A 24,164-nucleotide genomic window follows, 5' to 3' on the forward strand; every position below is an offset into this window, starting at 1 on the left:
AGCATTTTGTCAACAGTTCACACCATGCTTGAGTTTTTCTCACTACATCCATATTCAATCTTCACGAGTACTCATCGAAATCATGCCTAGAAGATTCCATCGAGGTTAGACTCATTACAAACATTTATCCTCACAATGGGGGGATGTTGTCAATCTTTAACCTACACCATTAAGGCACATTGTGTCTATCATAGCTCGTTTGATTAGCTAGTTTGCTATGTGATGTGGGCCTCATTTACAAAGGACTCCGTCCATCTAAAAGCTTTTAGCACCATTTGAATGTCTTGAAGGAGAGAATCACTTATGCACCTAGTCTAATAGACGGTAGAAGATTGTTGGTATGCTTGCAACACATGGGCTCTCTCTATATGCACCACCACCACTGCATTATTAAAATGGAGTGTCCCTTAAACCACTTCCATATAACTCGAATAGAGTTATTAGATATGAATTTACCACACAAACTCTCTCTCTCTCTCTCTCTCTCTCTCTCTCACACACACACACAAGCTATGCATACAGCAAAGCAGAATTTATTCTTGGAAAGCAAAACGATTTTGTTAGGACCACCATAATTTGAACAACATTTTGTCGTACCCCTTACGAAGAATTGTAATGCTGATGCATAATGAACTTGCTATCCATTGATTGGATGAGATTTTTTTATACTGCCTTGCAAACACTTGTTAAAACCAAACCATACATAAAAATTTCACTTGAATCTCAATCTTAACATGTGAGTATAAGGTTCTAAGACAAAGTTGGTGTATTGGACATTTGATATGCTAGCAATAAAATTTTATTCTTCACAAATGACCAATAAGCTAATGTAATCTTTCATTTGGAAAAACTATCATAGATATACAAAGTGGTGAACATCTCTTTATTTCAATAGCTAGTTGTTATTTTTTGAGAGAGACACAAAGAGAGAGTAATTCTTAAACCAGTCGAGGCCTCCCTAGTGGTGAGAATCTAAAGAACTAAATGGCTTTGCAAAAAAGGATTCCTACTTGGTTTTGGAACAAATCAAGCTCGCGATGAACTATGATTGATTTGATGCAGAGAACAAAACCATTATAATGCCGTTTCTTCGAGGTTTCTAGTTATTATGTGCCATTCATCCTGGGAGAGCTTTGTCCAATGTCATGGATGACAATAATTTACAAAACGCAATTAGATGTTAGGACCCGACAATTATAACACTTAGAAAAGGCATGAAAACATGGAAACATAGAACGGCACAACATCCCTTTCCACATCGTGTTAATTCTTCTCAATGATGTGTAGCATGGAGACCATAAAGGACAAAAGAACTGCATGACTCGTTAAGTTTTAGGGTTAGAGTTTACAGGTGCAAAACATAATCTCAAGTGGATGGAAGATATCCATAGTATGAGTGTGTGCAAAGAGAGAGAGAGAGAGAGAGAGAGAGAGAGAGAGAGTTCAAAGAGGGAGTATTGCACGACTCACTAATGCGATTAGGTTGATAAGAGTGATAGATACCAAGTACATGCTTTTGTAGACTTATAGCCTTATCTTTTGACCCATACAAGTATCACACTTTAATAAGTGAATGTCACATGGCACACTCGTCTTATCCACTTATAAGTGTGTGTTCACACACTATTAGGACAATAACCCTTTGAGCAGCTGTTCACACATACACGACAAGACACACATGCGACCTTGAATCCCAATAAACCCTCCTTCAGAGCAAAGATGAAGATGCTTAAGAGGACTTTCAATAGCCATTGTGATTTGCGCTCTAAACTGCAACACGTGATTCAAAAGAATACAGCGTGCCATCACTCGAACTCTTGTGTCGAGCTTGATATAAAAGCTTGACCACACATGATTGTGCTAACATCAATCCACCAAGCCCACTTTAAGCAAGGTATGGCATGGAATGACGAAACCTTTTATAATATTAAGGCATTACAAAATAGAAAACACACTTAGAGATTATTTAATTCAGTTTTTTGGGAACTTCCCCAACAAAGAAAAGCAGACACATAAAACAAAAAACGGAGATAAATTTGGAAGTTTAACTTCCCGAGCGTTTGTTGATGAAGCATCGTCATTTTCGACAACGTTTCATGCCAATGCAGCTAGCATGGTATCAATTTGATGCGACATATTCAATTTTGAAAGGAACCCCCAATATTGAAATGTCGATTATGTTGATTTTGCTTAATTTTTACAAAACCCCCAAATTTTTACCATTAATTGAGTTTTAATTTGATGTTTTTTGCTCAATTTTTTTACGATGTGCAAGCTAATGACGTCAATTGAGAAAGAAGAGCAATAGTGACAAATGGTGTGGTAGTAAAGAACATTGCCAGACGGTTGATGGCTGCGCGACAGAGGCGTCAAAGGCGAGCAATAGCTACGCGGGGCAACGATGGAGACGGCAGCTCTAAGGAGCGATAGCAAGCTGCTCTGCAACGAGTGAGGACGAAGGTGGCAATAGTAGCCACATGTGGCTGCTTTGATGGTGTCGAAGATAATGGCGCCAAGTTGTTCTGTAGTTCCGACAGTTGTAGCTGAGGCAAAGAGTAGGCTAAACTGAGTTGAAACCCTAAGCGACTAACCCTAGCTACGATACCATACTAATTAGGGTTAGGATTTACAAGTGCAACACATAAGCTAAGATGGATGGAAGATATCCATGGAGAGAGAGAGAGAGAGAGAGAGAAATGAAAATGAAATGAAATGAAATGAAATTTATACCAACGTCTTGGAAAGGCCAAAATGACCTATGAGACCAAAAGTTACAATAATATGGTCAAAGTACAAATATCAGTGGTGTGTAACAGAAAAAAGTGAGAAATGATTTAAAGATCTATAGATCTAGAGATCAAGAGTAGCATGGGAAAATGGAAACATGGGAAGCTACTAAGAGGGGACAAAAGTGTCCACACACAGACATCTCCGGGCGCGTGAGGCTCATGAATGTGTGAGGGTATAGACGGACCACCCTCAATGGATGAAATCCCTCATAGGTCGTTGAAGCATGAAGACAAGCTCCTCTAGGGTGAACTGCCTGGAGGATATCTGCTAGTGATTTGCAATGATCTCTCTAATCCTCCCATGATATTTAGATCTGTTACGGATACCCCGAGGTCTAGATTATCTTTCCCGACATAGCTGAGAGGGGCACGCTCAAGAGTGACCCCTCTAGATGTGGATGCGACTGTGTCCTGACCCTGTGAAGTGGTGCTCCCAAAGAAATCAGTAAGTTCTTTTCACAGTTCCTATGTGTGCTACTCCACGTATGAGAGTCTCTCAATGCCAGCGTTTCTCTAGTAGAAAAAGTCCTAGGCATCTCTGGTCACTGTAGTCCATCACTCAGGCAAGGGGGCTGACCCTCTCTAAAAAGGCAATGGAACCTCCCTCTAATCTCATGGGCATCGACAGAAGTAGTGATCCTCCGTCTCTGGCTCTAGCTGACATAACTGACATATACGCTACTCTATCGGTACTCTCTGTAAATCGGCCTTGGTCTTTAGATAAAACCAAAGGAGGATTTGTCTAGGGTTAGAATTGTACTACTTTGAAAGAGGTGTTAAGAGAGAGAGAGAGAGAGAGAGAGAGAGAGAGAGAGAGAGATTAACATCTATGAAAGACCCGAAGGGCCTATGAGACCATGAATAGTACAACGATGCCATGGGTATATAGTGCCATGGAAAAACTAAAAAAGAACCTGAAAACTGAAAACTGAACATGATTGTATAAGCCTCCTGATGATGTGGCTATGGTGCGGGCATGTCATGTCGCTGGAGAATCTCATGGATCTGTCTCTATCTAGCAGTGCTAGGAGGCACACAAAGAACATTTACAACCATTGGTTTCTTCCTCAAGAAAGATAAAAGTCAGGAAGAAAACATGTCAATGAAAAGGGTGGATTTAAAAAAATAAACTAATGGCAATTCATGTGCATGACTGAAACATACAATTTTGTAGCACTTGAATTAGCATAACTTGGTACAAAGTAAGGAAGGATGAGATAACCAAGGCCCTTAATGTTAAAATTTGGCATAGAAGATACATGATGTGATATTTTAAGCACCTACTTTTTACAGGAGATAGCTGACCTCTCCTGTAACCATCAATTGGAACGACTGCACAGCTGCTTCGACAAATCCTTACGGATGTCTTGCTCATAACTCCAATAACAAGCCAATTAGGTTGAATACAAACCTGATGAAAGGTGCTAGCAAAAAGCTTCCACAATTGACCACAGCTGCGATCAGGGCTGCTGCAAACCAACCTCATCATGCATGAACTTAAGATCAAAGTTGGTTCCAGGCATAAAAGCTTTAATCCTTCCAACATACCATTCAAGAACTTACACTCAGTGTTATAAAAGGGTTAAAGGGATGCAGGGTCTTACCTTGGTGCACATATATATGAAGAGAGAGTCTGCATCCTCCAAGACATAACTGTTTGCATAGGTACCATCTGAATTAAGTGAAAGTGCTTCTGTGTATGCTTTCGAAGAGCCCTCTAAAGCCTTCTTTGAGCCAGGTTCAGCTGTTTGATTAGAAAAGTTAGATTTTAATAGAAAAGTTAGATTTCAATAGAAAAGGATCAGACACAGCACTTTTTCCAGCCCTAAAAAGGGACTTTCTGGATATTTTATATTTTTGGGGTTTTTTTGTCTTGGCTGCTAGCCTACACCTTTATGGTGACCGACCAGCACCCCCCCTTCACTATATATAGCATTGCCCATACCTCATCATTCATGTACCACTTCATCGCCGTATCAGGTACCATCTGGCTGACTTCAACTTCAACAGGGGCTCACTTCAGCGTTTTCCTCTGCTGGTCCAGGCCACCTTCTGCAGGGCTCACATCAGCCTTACATCAGGCTATTCTTGGCGCTTATATCAGGCTTTCTTCTGCTCCACATCTGCGTTTTACTTCTGCAAATGTCAGCGCCTACATCAGAGCATACATCAGCGTTCATACATCAGCTTACATCTGTGTTTTGGTTCAGCAGACATCAACGCTTTGCTTCAGCAGTCATCTGCGTTTTGCTGCAGCATGCATCAGCGCTATACATCAGCCCATATCTGCGCTTACATCAGGCTTACGTCAGGGCTTATATCAGCGTTTATCTCAGCCTTACATCAGCGCATACATCAGGGCTCACATCCGTGCTTACCTTCAGCATATCTTGTGCGTTTTGGCACAGCCCTTGGGACAGCAGCCCTCTCTGCTACTTCGGGACAGCAGCCCTCTCTGCTTCAGGTACGCAACACCCCTGTCACCAGAGCTTGCACCACTCGGCACGGTAGCCCTCTCTACTTCAGGTACGTAGCACCCGTGTCATCAGAGACTGCACCACCATCATCATCATCGACGTTACCTTTTTCCGTTGCCACTATCACCTCAGAGTGCTTTGCCTCACATCGACGCGAGCCTTCGTCATCGACCGTGCTTCAGCTCCGACGTCTTCTCTGCTTCAGCACTCCTCTTCTTTCTGATCAGAGTCACCTCTCATATGAGGGCTTTTGTACATATCTGCACTCACCTTTTATATATATTCACTCACATATTTCATACTGTGTGGTTTTACTTTGATCTCTCGTATATCTGGTCCTTTCGTCCTTTTGTCTCATATGGTATCAGAGCTATCGTGAGCAAAGGGATTGAAGACCTCGAGAGCAATCGTCTACCCGCACTCTCAGTGGACCGATTCTTCTCACTAGAAGATGCTTCTCCAAACTTTGATCTGGACCACATAGGGAATGGGATTTCTTACTCAGTTGAGAATCTTGTTCAAGATCATACTTTGGGAGACGATAAACCCATGCACATCACCTCATCCACACCACCTTTGCCATCACGATCGCCCTCTCTGACTTTATTAGATTTTGATTCCAAAGGGGGATACATTCCTTCTACCATTGTGTTTGTGTGGGACCCTAGCATACTTCATCTTCTCTCATGGTCCCCTTTTTGGCCTGAGAGGGGGTGTGAAGAAACAACACTTTTTCCAGCCCTAAAAAGGGACTTTCTGGATATTTTATATTTTATACTTTTTGGGTTTTTTTGTCTTGGCTGCTGGCCTACACCTTTAAGGTGACCAACAAGCATCCCCCCTTCACTATATATAGCATTGCCCATACCTCATCATTCATGTACCACTTCATCGCCATATCAAGTACCATCTGGCCGACTTCAACTTCAGCAGGGGCTCACTTCAGCGTTTTCCTCTGCTGGTCCAGGCCGCCTTCTGCAGGGCTCACATCAGCCTTACATCAGGCTGTTCTTGGCGCTTACATCAGGCTTTCTTCTACTCCACATCTGCGTTTTACTTCTGCAAATGTCAGCGCCTACATCAAAGCATACATCAGCTTACATCTCTGTTTTGGTTCAGCAGTCATCTGCGTTCTGCTGCAGCATACATCAGCGCTATACATCAGCCCACATCTGCGCTTACATCAAGTTTAACACGCGGAAGCTCTGAGAGTCTTCTTTCAGCCCTAGACACCACTTAGAACATGCTGATGCAAAAACGCAGCCATGGGCTGCCTTCTTGAAAAGGGGGAAACACCCAAAACAGTCCTACATAACAAACCCACTCCATAAGGGAGTGAATGAATACATAATGAGCAAACATGCCTTTATATAGGCCTCTTGGACCAACAGAGTGCTGGCCGACTGCTGGTCGGCCAGCCGACTGGACATTTAATGCAATAACACTTCACGACCTGTGCCCCTCCTGCAACCGACAGTCCCTTTGTTCAGCCGACAGATCAACCTTGTCCTTCTCCAAGTCCACACTAGCCAAATCTGCACTTCATGCTCCAAATCCTAGTTCTAATCATCTTTTTCTCGCTGCCCCTTCTGGACTAGTTTCAGGACATGTCCATGGGCAAACTTGCACATGACACCCCCCTCTGCTAAGCTTGATAACGGGATTCCAACCTGTTCTTGGATGACTGTCATCATCCCATTCTATTCCCTGAGTCCCTCTGTCATCCACCCATCTCTGGCAACCCTTTTCACTGAAAACCCGGCCCGGTCTCCAAAACCACTCTGACTCTGAATAAGATCTATGCATCTGTTCCATCCAGTCCCCAAATCCGTTCTTGCCCTATCTCTGAACACCGTCTTGGTCTTCATTCCTGAGAAATGAGTCTGGCACTCTCAGTGCTCACTCCACCCCTTGGAGGATCATCCTCCCTTGGGACTGTTGCTTTCAGCCCTAAACACCACTTAGAACATGCTGATGCAAAAATGCAAGCAGAAGGGAGAGGAGAGTGAGATAGCTGAAAAATTCAGTATATTCATATGGTACAAAAAGGTACCTCTAAATCTGCAGCCATAAGCTGCCTTCTTGAAAGGGGTAAACACCCAAAACAGTCCTACATAACGGACCCACTCCATAAGAGAGTGAATGAATACATCAATGAGCAAACATGCCTTTATATAGGCCTCTCTTGGACCAACAGAGTGCTGGCCGACTGCTGGTCGGCCAGCCGACTGGACATTTAATGCAATAACACTTCACGACCTATGCCCCTCCTACAACCGACAGTCCCTTTGTTCAGCCGACAGATCAACCTTGTCCTTCTCCAAGTCCACACTAGCCAAATCTGCACTTCATGCTCCAAATCCTAGTTCTAATCATCTTTTTCTCGCTGCCCCTTCTGGACTAGTTTCAGGACATAAACATGGGCAAACTTGCACATGACATCCCTCTCTGCTAAGCTTGATGACGAGATTCCAACCTGTTCTTGGATGACTGTCATCATCCCGTTCTGTCCATCCATCTTTGGCAACCCTTTTCACTGAAAACCCGGCCCGGTCTCCAAAACCACTCTGACTCTGAATAAGATCTATGCATCTGTTCCATCCAGTCCCCAAATCCGTTCTTGCCCTATCTCTGAACACCGTCTTGGTCTTCATTCCTGAGAAATGAGTTTGGCACTCTCACTCCACCCCTTGGAGGATCATCCTCCCTTGGGACCGTTGCCCAGAAACCTTTCTGGCTCACAGGACTGCCATCCCCTCTAGGCTGTGGAACACCACCAACAAACCTCCTGGGAACTCTTCCCGATCTTGTGTTCCTTGCCCTGGGCTTCGTATCTGTGCACTTTCCTGTACCTTGGACTTGTGCACCTTCATATGGGACTGAATCAGGGTTCAGCCTTGCTAAGCCTGATGCTCTGATACCAATGTAACACGCGGAAGCTCTGAGAGTCTTCTTTCAGCCCTAAACACCACTTAGAACATGCTGATCCAAAAACGCAAGCACAAGGGAGAGAAGAGTGAGATAGCTGGAAAATTCAGTATATTCATATGGTACAAAAAGGTACCTCTAAATCTGCAGCCATGGGCTTGCCTTCTTGAAAAGGGGAAAACACCCAAAACAGTCCTACATAACAGACCCACTCCATAAGGGAGTGAATGAATACATAATGAGCAAACATGCCTTTATATAGGCCTCTTGGACCAACAGAGGGCTGGCCGACTGCTGGTCGGCCAGCCGACTGGACATTTAATGCAATAACACTTCACAACCTGTGCCCCTCCTGCAACCGGCAGTCCCTTTGTTCAGCCAACAAATCAACCTTGTCCAACCTTGTCCTTCTCCAAGTCCACACTAGCCAAATCTGCACTTCATGCTCCAAATCCTAGTTCTAATCATCTTTTTTTGGCTGCCCCTTCTGGACTAGTTTCAGGACATGTCCATGGGCAAACTTGCACATGACATCAAGCTTACGTCAGGGCTTATATCAGCGTTTATCTCAGCCTTACATCAGCGCATACATCAAGGCTCACATCCGTGCTTACCTTCAGCATATCTTGTGCGTTTTGGCACAGCCCTTGGGACAGCAGACCCCTCTGCTACATCGGGACGGCAGCCCTCTCTGCTTCATGTACGCAGCAGCCGTGTCACCAAAGCTTGCACCACTCGGGACGGCAGCCCTCTTTGCTTCAGGTACATAGCACCCGTGTCATCAAAGACTTCACCACCACCATCATCATCGACGTTACCTTTTTCCGCTGCCAGAATCACCTCGGAGTGCTTTGCCTCACATCGACACGAGCCTTCGTCATTGACCGTGCTTCAGCTCTGATGTCTTTTCTGCTTCAACACTGGTCTTCTTTCTGCTCAGAGTCACCTCTCATATGAGGGCTCTTACTCACCTTTTGTATATATTCACTCACATATTTCATGCTGTGTGGTTTTACTCTGATCTCTCGTATATCTGGTCCTTCTGTCCTTTTGCCTCACAGACAATTGTGTCTAACTCTTTAAGGGCTGCAAGAAAGGTTCCACCACACTGAGGATAGGCCCCATCAGTCTGCTATGAAACAGGAGTCAGGACGCTAAAAACTTACAGGCCTTCGGTATGGTGGGAACCCAATGAGTCTGTGTTGTTGGCTACATCAATGGGTCACCAACTTTGCTTGAGATACCAGGCTTCTCTTGTCCATGGAGGTAAGTATATCCATCCTGCTTTCAACCTCAAGGGAGCTTCTAGCAGCTCTCCATCCACACCTCCCAAGATTTTTTTATTTTGTTTTTCATGAGGTCTTATTCCGTTCCTAGTCACACACGAGAATTTCACCCAACTACACACACACCATACTACCCACCCCCACACACACCCGAGTACCACAAGGGGGTACCACCCTTCCAAATATTGGCCACTTTGTAGGCAGTGGACAAGCTGCGGGACGAACACCACAAGTTAGTCGCTCGGCCGATTGGAGTGAACACCCTACACAGCTTGAAGGGCAAGCATTGCACACTGATGTCTCCATAGGATCACCAAAGAGGAGGGTGGAAGCAACCAGGACGATCAAACAATGACGGCCTAAGGTGTGCGGATGGCAACCTACATGCCCACCTGCATGCGAACACACCCTTAGTATGAGGTGTCCCCAAGAGGATTTGAACCCAAGACCTCCCATAGAAAGTTCAAAGCCTTATCCACTGGGGACACACCTCCCAAGATTTTCACCAACCATCACCACCATTTATTTTTGAGCATAACACAGCTCATAACATCAACCTTAATGCCCTACTGGCCCTAATCACTACTACCCTTTCCACATTTGAAGAAAAATCTTCCCTTATTAGTTATGCAATCCATACCACAGCCCACCACACATTTTCCATACACAGTCAGATTCACAAAGAAATCCCAAGTACGATGAGGAATGTAAGGCCTTCTGCCAAAAGAAGAAATATGAAATTTGCTATCATCATCACATGCCCACTAAACGGAGACGGAGTGTCGACACCTTGTTAGATGTAACAAAACCAGCAAAAAACTGCTTAAAATCTCTACAGCAGAAACTTCAAAGAATTCTAGCTTCGCTTCTTGGAGATAAAATCAGCCTCCTCTCTCACTGACCTGGCCATATGGCAAGCCTACACCCTTGCATGTAGCCACCAACCACTTTTTCTTCTTGTTTTTCCATGGTTGTGTGTGCACGCGCATTAGGAGAAAGGAAGGTGGGGCTTTTGGGGGGGAGAGGGAGGGGGAACAACTTGTCCATTCAGAAACCATGGGACATGACACTCCTGTTGAGATATAACTAGAAGCCTTACTGCATTAACACATCTAGCTTTCTTGAGGTTGAGAGGCCATCGAGATTGTGATCATAACTCTACAAGTGGTTATGTGAATCTCATTGACACACAATGACCACGATAGGAGCGCATACATGGCAACTCTTGCACAGCTGAAAAACATTTTAAAAAACCTTTCTTTGCATCCAACAAACGACCCCTTTTGAGGAAAGCCCCTATAACACCCTGGTCCCTCTCTCCCAACCCACCTAAAGAAAAAAACAATTGTAATGCTCATCTGAGAGGAGTTAGCCATGCAGGGACCAACCCCTTCCTACATACCTCTCCTATGCGAACTTTGATCAGCTTTGCATAATGTAATTTTCAGTTTAGTGATTCTCTTTTTCAGGTGTAATGCAGCTTAATTAGAGTGCCTTGCTATAATGACATAGAAACTGTCTCAGGTTCTTCACAAGTTAAGAGCTTACGTATAGTGTAGAGACTAATGCTCCAACCAAAAGCATCCATGTTTAGAAGTGGCAGGCTCAATTGAGGATTTGCAAAGGTTATCTGCAAATCAAACGCCCAGCATACCCAGTCCCCAGAAAACAGAAAACATCAGACGACTCCATGACAACAGTGCACGGAAAAAAGCAGGTCATACCAGCATATAAACACCACCAGCCTTCAATATCCTGAAACACACCATAGGGAAGAAGCAACCACGAATAAGTGAAAAGATACGCTGAGAATAAGTTTGTGCAGAAGGGGCTGGCTTGTTTTAGCAGGCAATACAGGAAATATCATTGAAAAGAATGGAACCTGCTAATCTCCGCTAGCATCATCGCTACATTATATGGCCCACCCGCTACACACTGCCCAGAATAAATGAGTAAGACCCTTCCTTACTACAACATCAATATAACTGCTGGAAAATTAGAATCTGACTCCTCACACTACTCCTAAGCATCTAGTGGATGTAGTATGCCAGATTGCAGGTGTACCATTATTGCGTCCAGAGTACCTGGAGACAAACATGTACCAAATCCCATTGCATGAGACATTAAACTAGAAAATATGCTGCAAATTGAAGTAAGGTGAGAAAGCTGACCCAACACAGCATGGAAAAAGTGAACACCTGTAAGAGTAGCCTGACTCACCCTTAGCCACAATGTGCTGAAGTGACCTACCTTTGTCGATGACAGAGTCAAAAGTGCAATCATCAAAGGAAGACAAATCCAGGACATCCATGGTCATATCTACCAGAGTTAATCAAGGGCACATGCTGCTTGTGGTTTGACAGTTTAGTAGGTCCAAAAGCACCTTATACCTTTTCTGAATTGTGAGACTATCCTTCTTGATAATTGGATGGGAAATGTGCACCGCCCAATTCAAACAAATTCCATACCTTAACAATCGGTGGATACATTTCAGTTGAGGCACGTTGTAATACTTCTTCTGCATTGCCTCAATGACAACTGGTGATATATCGATATTAACTATCTCACTGTATCCATCTTTCACCATATCTTCTGAGAGTACTGCAACAAATCCACAGAACCAATCGCAATTAGATGTGTCAATTCCTTTCTGAAAACAAAGGCAACCACACCAAAATCTGTTCAGTTTTCACATGGTGGAAGACATTCAAAAGGTTCAAATAAGCAGTAGATTTGCATGAAAACAATATTTTAAAAAAACACAGAGGGAGTCTAAGGCTAGCCTCTTTGAAGGAAACTACATCTGTGGGAGGGGGGGCAAGAGCCACACTGGAGGCTGTATGCCAAATAATATCACCGCCCCAACCTGCGGGTGCTCCCATTGACCCCAAAGAATGTGAATGATGTCTATCTAGATGATGCACATGATCTTTGCAGGGGGTGACATGCCATCTATGGCCTTGATACAAAGCGCTCGCTAGGTATGCCACGCTATGATGCTACTAATGAGCTCCAAGCCCTGGTCCATGGGGGTCCACAGAACAGCTGAAACCTCAACAGTGGGGATGGCAATGGCAATAGAACCAGCCCCACTAGAATTCAATTTATTTTCTTAAATGACTAAGAAGTGAAATACATCAAAACAAACATTGAGCAAGAATCTATGTGAATACAAAGCAAAAGCTAGGACAACCCCCCCCTCCCCTGTTACAACCCTTTTCCAAGGCGGTGCCGGTCCCATAATCTTGCGAAGTGAAGACCCCGAAAATGAAACATTCCTTGGCAAGTTTTCTTTCTTCCACCCGACCTTTACCACCATGAGGACCACCTTTTTTTGGTCCAAGCCCAAGCCCCAATTCAGGCAGTGACTTGATTCACCTGATACTGGTCCTCCTTGGGATCCCCCAAGCACGAACGCGAGTCCCTAGCCACTTGCCGTAACTCCACACCCCTCTTTGACTTCTGACCTCACCTGCTGGCCAGCCACTCACAGGCGCTTACGTCCGTTTACTTGCCGGATCATATTCACCACCTTTCACCTTGGTACACTTAACCTTGTGATTGCGTGAGATTTTACCGAGTATCACATTCTCTCCCCCTTTCTAGAAATCATCGTCCTCGATGATAAAGGTAGGGAAATGCTAACGTAAGGAACTAGCTAGCTCCCACGTGGCATCTATCAATGGCAGGCCCTTCCATGCAATCAAATACTCTTGGAGAATGCAACTTCTAAGCCTTTTCTCCCTGCGATCTAGTATACGATATGGTCCATGGTCTATAGTCTCCTGCTCCTACAAAGAAACAATACCATCAATTAAATTGTCAGTGTCATGTAAATATTGCTTTAGCTTACCATCATGAAAAACTGTGGACACGATAGCCCGTTTAGCTTACCATCATGAAAAACTGTGGACACAATCCGTAAGCTACGTCACTGATGTTTTTTAAGATTTTCCATGGTCCATAGTATCTCAGTGAGAGCTTTGGACACTTTCCTATTCTCAAGGAAGTAGATTTAGGTGGGACAAGTAAGAATACCTCATCTCCCTCCTTAAAAGATCTAAAAGATCTCTTCTTATCTGCATAATGTTTGGCTCTATCTGCTGCTCTCTCGATTTTTCCTTGAGCCAGTTCCAGCATATGTTGCATTCTCTCTAAAAATTTAGCGGCACTTGAGCATTGGGTGGGAATCCCAACTGTGCCTGGTGCAAACCCATAATTCATCTCAAAAGAAGAGAAACCTATGAGCTTATGATGAGTTCAATTGTTGTAGACAAATTCAAGGAGTGACAAGAGATGGTCAAACCAAGAGGGTTAATCAAATATTGGAAGATATGCTTAGGGCCTATGTTTCAGAGAGGCAAACGGATTGGGAGAAGCGATGCTCCCCACTACTCATACAAAGAGTTACTAGCTTGTTAAAGACATGCTGCCAAAATGACCTGGTAAACTTTGAATCCCTATCAGATATAATGGACTCTGGTAGTCCATGCTATTGGACATGTCATCTCCAGCTCTCTTTTACTCCATTTTATGCCCCTTTTTATCCAAATATCTAACTGATATTTGTAGGATTTTTTCCCATATTTCTTAGGCTATTTTTAGGCATTTTTATCAATCGTGGATATTTGTCCTCCAGTGCTACTAGCCGACTGCTCTACATGAGATGTATATAAGCATGGCCATTTTGCCTTCATAATTCATTCAATACTTCCAGTTTCTGGCTAAGTGTTGGATCTCTCTTGGCTGTCTACTCTCTCGTGTGATCTCTATATGCTTCCGCTTCATATTCACATATTCTCAAATGGTATCAAAGATCTTGTTGTGCTTCCGCAGATGTAACATGCAGAAGCTTGTTATGAACTTGCTCGCTGAAGCTGCGCCCCGCCTCCTGCCTGCGCGACCTGCACACCAGCTCCCCCCGCCATTGTGCTCTTCCCCCCCCCGCCTGCTTTTGTTCCTTCGCCACCTTCCCTCGGTGCTCTGCCCGCCACCCTTCGCTTGCTTTCTGCTGCGCCCCCCCTCCCTCGTTGCTGCGCTCCCTCCTTGCCCCCTCCCTCCTCGCCTCTTCGCCTTCTCGCCCCATCCCCTTCTTCGCCCATTTCGCCTCTACATCGCCCCCTTCCGCCAGCATTCTCCTCCCCGCCCCTCAGTCGTGCAGCTGCCGCCCCCCCTGCTTTTCCTTCACCGTTTTTACCCCCCCCCCTCTCCTTTTCGTGCTGACCTCCGGCCCCCTGGGTGTTTTGTTTCTTTTTTCCTCCAGTCTTCCGCCTTCCTGTGTGCAGCCCGTTTCTTGCGGGTTTTCCGCTTTCGCCTCGCCTACGCCTGAGCTTCAGACTCTGATGGAGACTCCTCCCGCCTCGCCTCAAAGGGACTCATCAGCAACCCCCTCGCCCGCCCCCGAGGACACCCCCATCAGGCTCTCTCTTTCGCCGGAAGAGGAAGCGAGCGAGCCTCACCGCAGAGGTGGAACGCCTTCAGGCCCATTCCACCATCTGCCGTATAGTCGGCACTCGCCCCAGCACAGGGGAGATCTGGGATCTTCTCCAGGCCCGCCTGCTTGCAGATGTGGGCAAGATCCTGGACGTACAGCTTCTAGGCCGGGGACATTATCAGATCGAGTTTGAGACCGCCCAGAGTGTGGCCAAGGTCCTTGCCATGAGTCCCCTTGACATCAGGAGTGCTCGGGCTTTCTTCAGACCTTGGCAGCATGGCTTTGATCCAGCAGCAGCTGAGCAGGGAGAGCGCCTTTTTCATGTTACAGTTTGCTTCCCTAGACTCCGCCGGGAGTATCTTCCGCTTCTCTCTCGGCTAGGAGCATTGGTGGGCTCGGTACTCGAGACTGGTCCCACTGCAGCTTCAGTGGTGGCCAGAGCAGCTGGGCTACCCTCCGTCAGAGTTTTGGTGTCTGACATCTCCTCTCTTCCTAAGGTCATTCAGCTACCTAGGATAGGGGGGGGAAGGATTGATCAGAGAGTGGAGTTCTCGGGGCTCCCAAACCAGTGCTTCATATGCAGGCAGGTCGGCCATCTGGCCAAGGCAGGAGACCTCGACCCTCACCACAGCAGCAGGCCCCTGATGGCCCGCCCACAGATGCGACACGGCAGGCTGCCTCCGGGACACCTGCTCAGGCCACAGAGACCTCGGAGTGGCAGCCTGGACAGGGGCGCCGCCGAGGGAGACAGTCACAGCAGCACGCACAGAGACCGCTGCAGCAGCAGCAACAGGCTCAGCCTCACTGGGTTCCCGTGAGGAACAGCTTTGCTCCTCTCCAGGAGGAGCCCCCTGCAGTGACTGAGGACCAGGAGATGCCAGCACTCCCTCCTTCACCCCCCCCCCACCCCCACCCTCATCCCCTCCCATTGCCTCGCTTCCACCTTCGCCTCCGCCCGCCCCCGCTCCGGTCTCGGCAGCGGCTCCCTCTCCGCCCCCCTCGCCCCCCCCTCCTCCCCCCCCACCCGCCTCGCCTTCCCGGGAGACCCTGGCAGTCCCCTGGCGTTCGCCCGCAGTCCGGAGGGCGCTGAGCACCGATCTCACTCGAGCACCACAGAGGAGACCTACCATGCCGATCCGAGCTTCACGGATATCATCTATCCGCAGTCGGCTGAGTCGCCTCGGTGTTAGACAGTGATCGGAGGCTTTCGGTTACGCTTTCACTCGGCTTTTTGGAGCAGAGGGCCCCCATGAGCCAGCACCCATCCGCGTTCATGTAGTGATACCTCCGGCCCGCGGGGAGGAGGCACTTGATTCAGCAGTGGCCTTCTCGTTCCCTCTCTGTGGCCCTTGCGACCGGGAGTGGACTCTAGAGCTCGCTATTAGCACTTTGAAGACTCAGGCAGTTGAGTTTTCACATCATGTGAGCGACCTAGAGGTGACAGATGTGATAGGCCGGCTCTGGGAGTTGGCTCATTTTTTCTTGGATCCCGGGAGTGTGGATGCCTCAGGGATTCGTCACTTGGTCGTGCGTATAGTGGCAGACTTAGCACGCAACCCTGGATATGTATGTATACACGAGGTTGCTTTGTCAGAGCGGGAGGCAGTCGCCATGGGCCACAGCCACTGGCGCCTGATCCGGGATTCTTGCAGTACACCGGGTGGGCAGATTCGCAGCCGCTCGGATGGGGACTACTCTCCATCCAAGCCGCTTGCGAAGGCCCGCCGCACGGCTGAGACAGCATCTACCTCAGCAGGTCATCCATGAGGATCATCTCATGGAATGTACAGGGCCTGGGCGGAGCACATTTTATACGCTATCGAGGTTGCTTGAGACAGGAGCTTCAGAGATGCCTGGTTGGTGGCAGCATTGATATTTTGATGATGCAGGAGCACCACTTGGGTGAGAGCAGGATCCGGAGATATGGTTCGGTGATGCCTGGTAGATGGGATACCTTTTGGTCTGCAGGGTTTGGTCCTTTGGGTGGACAGGGAGGAGTTTGCATGGTCATTGCAGAGGTATGGCGGCAGGCCATTGTGGATCGAGGGATCATTGTGCCTGGTAGAGCACAGTATGTCATTCTGAGGGTGCATGATGAGCTATTGGGCGTGCTCAACGTCTATGAGCCTAATCATGCTAGTGCCAGAGCAGAGTTCTGGACCCAGGTTACGGATGCATTGCCAGAGGCCGCACATTGGTGTGTCGGGGGAGACTTCAATATGCTTGAGGACCCGGCCTTTTGGGTGGGAGGCAGTCATGTTACAGTGCACGGCACGGAGCTTGCAGCTTGGGATCGGTTTTGCATGACACTGAGGATCACTGATGCATGGCAGCATGGGACTTTCTCCCGTTCTCAGGACAGTCTTAGTTTCTCTCGATCGGATCGTCAACAGGGAGGGACTAATTTATCACGGATTGATCGCTTTTATGTGGGCGACTATGTGGGCGACTGGTTAGGGGAGCGAGGGGGCTCCGTCGGTATTCTCGCTGGCACCTCATTTTCAGATCATGCGCCAGTTATCCTGACATGGGAGGAGAGGACACGGGAGCCCAGCTTGCAGTTGAGGATCCCAGAGAGGGTACTTACAGATCCCAGTCTCACTGAGGACATTGAGAGGATCTGGCATGATAGTCAGTGCTCTGACCAGGATGCAGCAGGCCAGTGTGCCCAAGGACTCATCGAGCTTAGCTCTTTTCTGCACGCTGCAGCCTTGACACGGCTGGGAGAGATTCGCGAGAGGGAGCATCGGCTGAGACGTAGCCTTGCCTCGTTACAGCGCCTCCAGGAGCAGCCGCCGGCATGTGAGTGGTTGGTGTCCCAACTGAGCCAGGCACGCCAGGAGGTTAAAGAGGCAGAGGAGCAGAACCAGCTGCTCATGGAGCGTCTCCAACTCTTGGAGGCAGCAGCAGCACATCCTTCTCCGGCTCCAGCACCCGACTACATCTCCCTCTTCTTTCAGATGGAACAACAAAGGAGAGAGGATAAGGTCCGAAGGAAAGAAGAAAAAGCAGAAAGACGGGACTACGCAGGATAGACGAAGATCGGCATCAGGCTGAACTCGCCTCTCGGGAACACCAACATGAGCTTGATCGAGAACGTATGTTACTCGAGCACCAACGGGAAAAGGAGGCCATGCCGCCATACACTTGAGGTATCAGCTCTCCTCAGTCTCCCCAGTCATAGGTGTCACCAGCCAGCAGTCCGCAGCAACATCAACCACCGTCATACGCAGTCAACCAAACTTCAGTAAGTATGATGGTAAGTGTGATCATTCATCAGTTTAATGCTCATTTTCCATCAGCTAGGATCACAGATCCACAAGATAAAGTCCACTTAGCGGCTCCCCATCTCACTGGAGAGGCAGTCACTTGGTGACAGCATTGGTCTAGTATTCATACAGACCAGGCCACAGGTGTCACAGCCTTTGACTGGGACATCTTTGTCCATGACCTGAAGACCAAATTTCTCCCGCCCCAGTACATGACCGGTCTGAAAGATGAGTTCTATGGACTCGGATAGAACGGATCCCCAGTGCTTCAGTTTTCCGAAAAGGTTATTACTTTAGCATAGCAGTTAGGGCTATCTACGCAAGCTAAGATGGAGCAATTCATTCGTAGATTGGACTCTAACATTCGGTTCACAGTTCGTAACTTTGAACCAAGTATATATGACCGGGCTCTGACTCTCGCTCAAAATGAAGAAATGAAGATGAACGGAGGCAAGCCCAAGCAATCATCACATTCCAGTACCAAACCCCAAAGGGTAATTCGTCTTCTAAAGACACTAAGACAGACAACAGTCCTAGCTCTAGTTCAAAGGGTAAGGAATCCAAGCCTAAGAAGACCCCTGAGGAAAAGGCTCAAGTAGGCATCACTGGAGGCTATCTTCCTCCAGAGGAGCAAAGACAATATCGATCAAAAAACCGATGTTTTTTCTATCATACCATTGGGCATGGTAAGAAGGATTGTCCAAAAAGACAAGCGGAGCAAGCCTCCAAAGAGCCTTCTGCCACAGTTGCCGCAATATCCCCCGCTCCTCCAAACGTGCCTGCTACCACCAATGCAGTTCAGCCGACAGTTCATAATCCATTTTGACACGGGCAGTTCTGAGGATGCCATCTCTCCCCAGTTGGCTACCAACATGAGCTGTACCTTAGTGTCCTATCATTTGGAGGTAGATGGGTTTACACCTGGTCTCCGTACCCACATATCTCAACAGGCACAACAGTTTTCTTTTCAAGTTCAAAAGGCCTCATTCCAGCGAGATTTCATTGTCTCTCCTCTTTTGGGATGTGACATGATCTTAGAAATCCAGTGGTTTCGTCAGTATGAACCTATTCCCAATTGGGGACAGGACACCTTTATTATCTCTAAAGGTTTTCCTAAGCCTGTCATGATTCGGGGGGATAGGAGCATTCTTGGCGTTCCTATGATTTCTCATCTCTAGGCCCGACGCGATATGTGCAAGGGAGTAGAAGGAGCATTGATTTATGCTCAGACAGCTTCTATCTCATCGATAACCGCTGTCTCATCATCTTCAGTCCCTCAGTTGGCAGATCTCCTTTCTCATTCAGACATTTTTAAGGATAATCTCCTACCCAGTATCCCACATTAGCAGAACCTCCTAGCAAGTTTCCCTCTTGTCTTTCCAAGACTTTCAAGGGCAAGCTAGAACAGAAGTCAGTTCTCAAACATTTGAGAGCTGTTCCTTATGGACACATTTTCACGGTCACCCCAGACCACCAAGCACTTAAGTGGCTCCTGACGATGCCAAGTGCCCAGTGGAGTGCACAGCACATTTGACAGGGTCAGCTCTTCCACCAGGTTGGAGGAATGATCAAGTACATCCCTAGTCAGCACAACCCAATAGAGCAGATGTTCTTAGTAGAAAGACCACCATCCAAACCAGTTAGAGTCTACCATTCTCAACATCTCTTGAAAAGACTTAGATGATCAGTATGTCGATTCCGCAGAGTTTGGTACTCAACCCAGTTTGGCCCTCAATTTTGAGCCTGGCCATTATTCAGTTCACAGACAGGCATGTAAGTTTAGACGAGATATCCACTTCAAGGAAGGGGATTGGGTCTCTCATTGCATCATGAAACAAAGATTGAAACAAGTGGGCAAACATTGTCCCAAGCTTTCATTTCGTAGTTTTGACCCTTTTCCAATAGTTAAGAAGTTAAGTGATGTCTCCATGAAGTTAAAGTTGCCTACCAGATGGACAATGCATGATGTTTTCCATGTTTCTTGGCTAAAACCATATGTTGGTCCAGAAGTGTTTGATGTTTCACATGAACAGCAGCCACACGTGGTAGACGAAGAAGAAGTTATTGAGCCCGAGCAGATCCTTCTTCATTGATGGAAGTATGGTTCCGGTCGACGAATACGTCAGTTCTATACGAAATTCCAAGATCGAGATACCCACGAAGCCATATGGCTAGACAAGGAGTTCTTCCAAGAGTACCCCCAATTGTTGGCGGACTACTTAGAAGCCATGAACCTGCCGCCAAGCTAAGCACGAGGGAATGTCACATGCACTCTGCACTCAGTGCATGGTGACAAACTGGCTCATCATCAGCAGTGCAACAATTGTACATTATTAGAACCCAGTAGGATGATATTTGTTGTATGCCGTGACCCCATTGTATATCCTCAGTCCAGGATAAGTCAGGCACGAGCCACGTAGGTCATTCCTCAGCCTTAGCGGACCGTCAGTCAGTCAAGTCCCTTAACCCACTTGGAGAGAATCATTCATGCATGTAGAGTCAGTAGACGCCTTAGGGTTTGCATCAGAAAGCACTCTGCATCTTGCATAATATGCATTCATATGCTTGTGCATCATTTAGAATATCCCAAAAGCCTTAGGGAATTTACTAGGATTTATCTGGTATTTTTTCCATATTTTATGGTATTTATTTAGCATTTAATGTCATTTATAAATATAAACTTTATTAAATAAATGACCAACCAACTTGACCAGTCCCTAGTTAGTATAAATAGGCTTGCATAGGGCTTAGTTCTACCATTCAGTCTACAAAAGCTAAGCACCTTCATCCTCAGCCTCAGGAGCATCCCCGCCTTCAGCCCTAGACTAATCCAACCCTATTGGAGCTTCTGCGTTTGCTTCTCAAGCCAGGAGGTCTTGCGTTTTGCTTCCAATCAGCATCTACAGTTTAACGTTGCAGTCCAACAGCATCAACAGTCCAACACAATAGTCCAAGCACACTACAGTCCTTGCAGAGCTAGGCGTAGCATTCAGGACATAGACGCCTACATTCAGCGCCTTTTCAGGTCCCAGTTCAGCAGGCATCTCTGCGTTTTGTGCATATACCATAGCCAGCAGAGCAGGTGTTCACTTCAGTCCAGCCCTGCGTTTACAGTTCTACAGCAGTCCTACCTTGCGTTTGCAATTCAGTCCAAACCAACCTCCGTTTTCAGTCCAGCATCAGTTCTACAGCAATACCCCGCCTTCTACGCATCATCCATACATGCAACAGTCATCAGGTGAAGGTAACATATCATTCATAAGCATTTACAGCATAGTTACATAGCTTAGAACAGTCCACCGCAGTCCTTTCTCAGCCTCAGGTGTGCAGCCCTTCCTCATGCCCTTGGGAAGAGTGCATAGGCTCAAGATTAGTTCATTGAGGTGTTTCTACAGCCGTGTACAGCAGCTCAACCAGAATTCCGATCCTCCAAGATCTTGCGTTTGGCTTATCTACAGTCCACAATCATTCTCTCTAAAGTAATAAAGCAAATACTATCTCGTTATCGGGATAGGGGGCCCTTCAATGGGTAATTCGGGACCCAATCTGGTGCACAGTTCTCATATATCTCTCTCTCATCTCTTTAAAGTTTGAAGTATTAAAGTGGATTGCTAAACTCGTGAAACTCAGGATACAGAAGACGGTGTGAGCATTCGTGTGACAGGATCCTCCAATACAAAGACTTCTGCTGCATATTACACTCTACTCTCCTAATTTGTAGTTTGTCCCTACCTTGGACCCCTCTCGTACTAATGTCTCTCCCGATGCTACTTCTCCTCAGGCTGAGATTGATGCCTAGGCTGACAAATATGCAAGGGCTCATGCCTTTATCTTTTTCAACATAAAACCCTCTCTTGCTCGTCAATTTGATGACAATGATGAGGAAACTGCATAAAAATTGTGGGATACCATCTAGAGGAGGTATCACTATGAGAACTCTCCACAGAAGGTAGCCTTGGAGAATCAGCTCTCCAGCCTGAAGATTGCTTATACCACTAACATCATGGATTTGTTAACAGAGTTCCTAACCATTCAGAAGCAGAAGCAATTGATCTCTTTGGGGAGAAAAGCTACCGACGTCAATCAGCTCCTTGCCAAATTGCTCGAGACTTTCTCTGCTTTTTGTGATACTATATCACTTCTTCCTTCTACTCCTAATCTACATACCATTGTTGGCATGCTTGAGGATAGGGCCAAGGGAAAGAAGACCTGCCAGGGTACTTCTGAGACCCTTCTTCAAGCTAAGGGCAAAAGCAAATGGCAGTCCAAGGTTTCTACGAGCAACAAAGGTGACCACAAATCTGCCAACAATCCCTCTCATAAAGAGCTTACTCGTTATATTGTGGTCTCAAAGGTCATTGTTACGTCGTTGCGTATGCCGCCATAGCTAAGGAGGGCTCCGAGCTCTAGTCACCACCCAACCATAGAGGAATGTGGATAAGTGTCTACATTCCAACAAAATGGAAATAGCAACTCCCAAAGCGTTTTGAAAATGGCAAAAAATGAAATGAAAACGGGTTTCGACGCCATGTCATAAGGTTAATTGTATTCTATAGACAAGTTTTAGTAATATGTGCAAGATTACAACTTATTTGAAGGTGCACCACAATGGCAATGACACAGCTGCACTTCGGACGACACTCATGATCTCTCCATTGACAACTAGGTAGGACATTATTTTCACAATTGCAAGCTTAGTAATACAGTCTTTCCCAACTTGCCAACCAATGCCTCCAAAGTTGCTGTGGCTAGCAAGTAGGATGCAAACGTCTCAACGAGGTTGGCAACGGCTTATCCCCAGTCATGAGAACAAGGTTGGGATCTTGCCAATGCCAAGTTTTGACAGCTATGGTATTTTAAAAGACTAGAATGCTATCCGAAGCAAAAATTAAAGGCAAGGCCAACAACAAATTCATGAACTTTCGATTTAAACATGATGAGCTGATGTGATGTAAACGTTCAATTTCTTTTACACGAATTTATTTTTCCCCAAAAAAAAAAAAAAACCAGGGCTGTAATGCTCCCTACAAAGGACCATGAACTCTAAGCCTGCACAGGGTGCTTACCTGAGTTACCACAACCGGCCATGAGCACGCGGGAGGATGTGGGGATGTATTTTCTGACAAGGGGGGAAAGCTGTGCGTAGCTCTGGTACCATTCCAAAGGCTCGGGGTCGTTGGCATAGGTTGTGTTCCAGAATGGGGGATCAAAGTAGTTGGAGTCATCACCATCTTCTCTGGCTTTCGCCTCCTGCAGCGACAGAGGCTGGTTCATCTGCTTCTGGAAACAGCATGGAGCCTTCGTTCTGCTGAAACGAGGAGTAAATGCAGAAAATGATGATGATGTGTGGAGAGAGATTAGGGTTTTCCGCAGCAGATGGTGGTGGTGGCGATGAAGGAGTGGGGTTAGCGGCGTGGATGCAGACTCTGCTGCTCGCAACAACGAGAAACAACGGGAAAGCGTTTGCATCATCGTGCTTGAATAATAAAAATGTAGACTTAATAAATAGAGACATCAAATTTTTCATTGAAATATAATCTATATCTATGCTTCCTTTTTTTCACCATTCCCCTCTAGAACGTTCTAGAGAGGAAGAATTACACGTGCCAAGTTCAAGAGAGCAAGAAAGAGCTTTGGCATAGGTTTGCAAAGAGGAGGAAAGAACGAACTTTCAAAAAACAATCGGAGCTGCAGGTCATTTACTAGTGTTTTTTTTATTAAATACTAATATAAAGGGAACATCTTAGTATATTTCGTCATGGGACATACTACATATGACAGTTCTAGGTGCCTTAGAAATATTTTCGTGCCTTCCATGTGATCCTTCCATGTATCCCTGTCAAGATACCACATGGGTGCCTGAGAAATATTTTCGTGCCTTCCATGCGATCCTCCATTCTTTTCAATAAATCTGTAATATTGAGGATAATTACAAACTCAAGCAGGAGAGAATGTTATGAGAATGTGTTGTAATCCCTCTT

The 24,164-nt window shown here is 46.3% G+C and overlaps 1 protein-coding gene across 3 annotated transcripts; it reads right to left on the reverse strand.

Annotated features, from left to right (window-relative positions):
- Positions 1-3,905: 3,905 nt before the first annotated feature.
- LOC147609809 (uncharacterized) lies at positions 3,906-23,680 on the reverse strand. Of its 3 annotated transcripts, none has more exons than XM_086786817.1 (9): positions 23,250-23,680; positions 11,968-12,081; positions 11,731-11,799; positions 11,545-11,564; positions 11,363-11,415; positions 11,205-11,235; positions 11,029-11,110; positions 4,394-4,533; positions 3,906-4,255 (listed from the first exon to the last, which is right to left on the reverse strand). In XM_086786817.1, the coding sequence occupies exons 1-9, from the start codon at positions 23,653-23,655 to the stop codon at positions 4,250-4,252; spliced, it is 921 nt and encodes a 306-aa protein (XP_086642943.1). In that variant the 5' UTR covers positions 23,656-23,680; the 3' UTR covers positions 3,906-4,249. The 3 variants fall into 3 exon arrangements, with proteins under 3 accessions (XP_086642943.1, XP_086642942.1, XP_086642941.1); XM_086786816.1 differs by having other exon boundaries at positions 3,906-4,258; XM_086786815.1 differs by having other exon boundaries at positions 3,906-4,270.
- Between the last annotated feature and the right edge of the window lie 484 nt (positions 23,681-24,164).

The sequence above is a fragment of the Cibotium barometz genome, chromosome 50 (genome assembly GCF_041138505.1).
Source record: "Cibotium barometz isolate CiBa-2024 chromosome 50, ASM4113850v1, whole genome shotgun sequence".
Classification (NCBI taxonomy): Eukaryota; Viridiplantae; Streptophyta; class Polypodiopsida; order Cyatheales; family Cibotiaceae; genus Cibotium; species Cibotium barometz.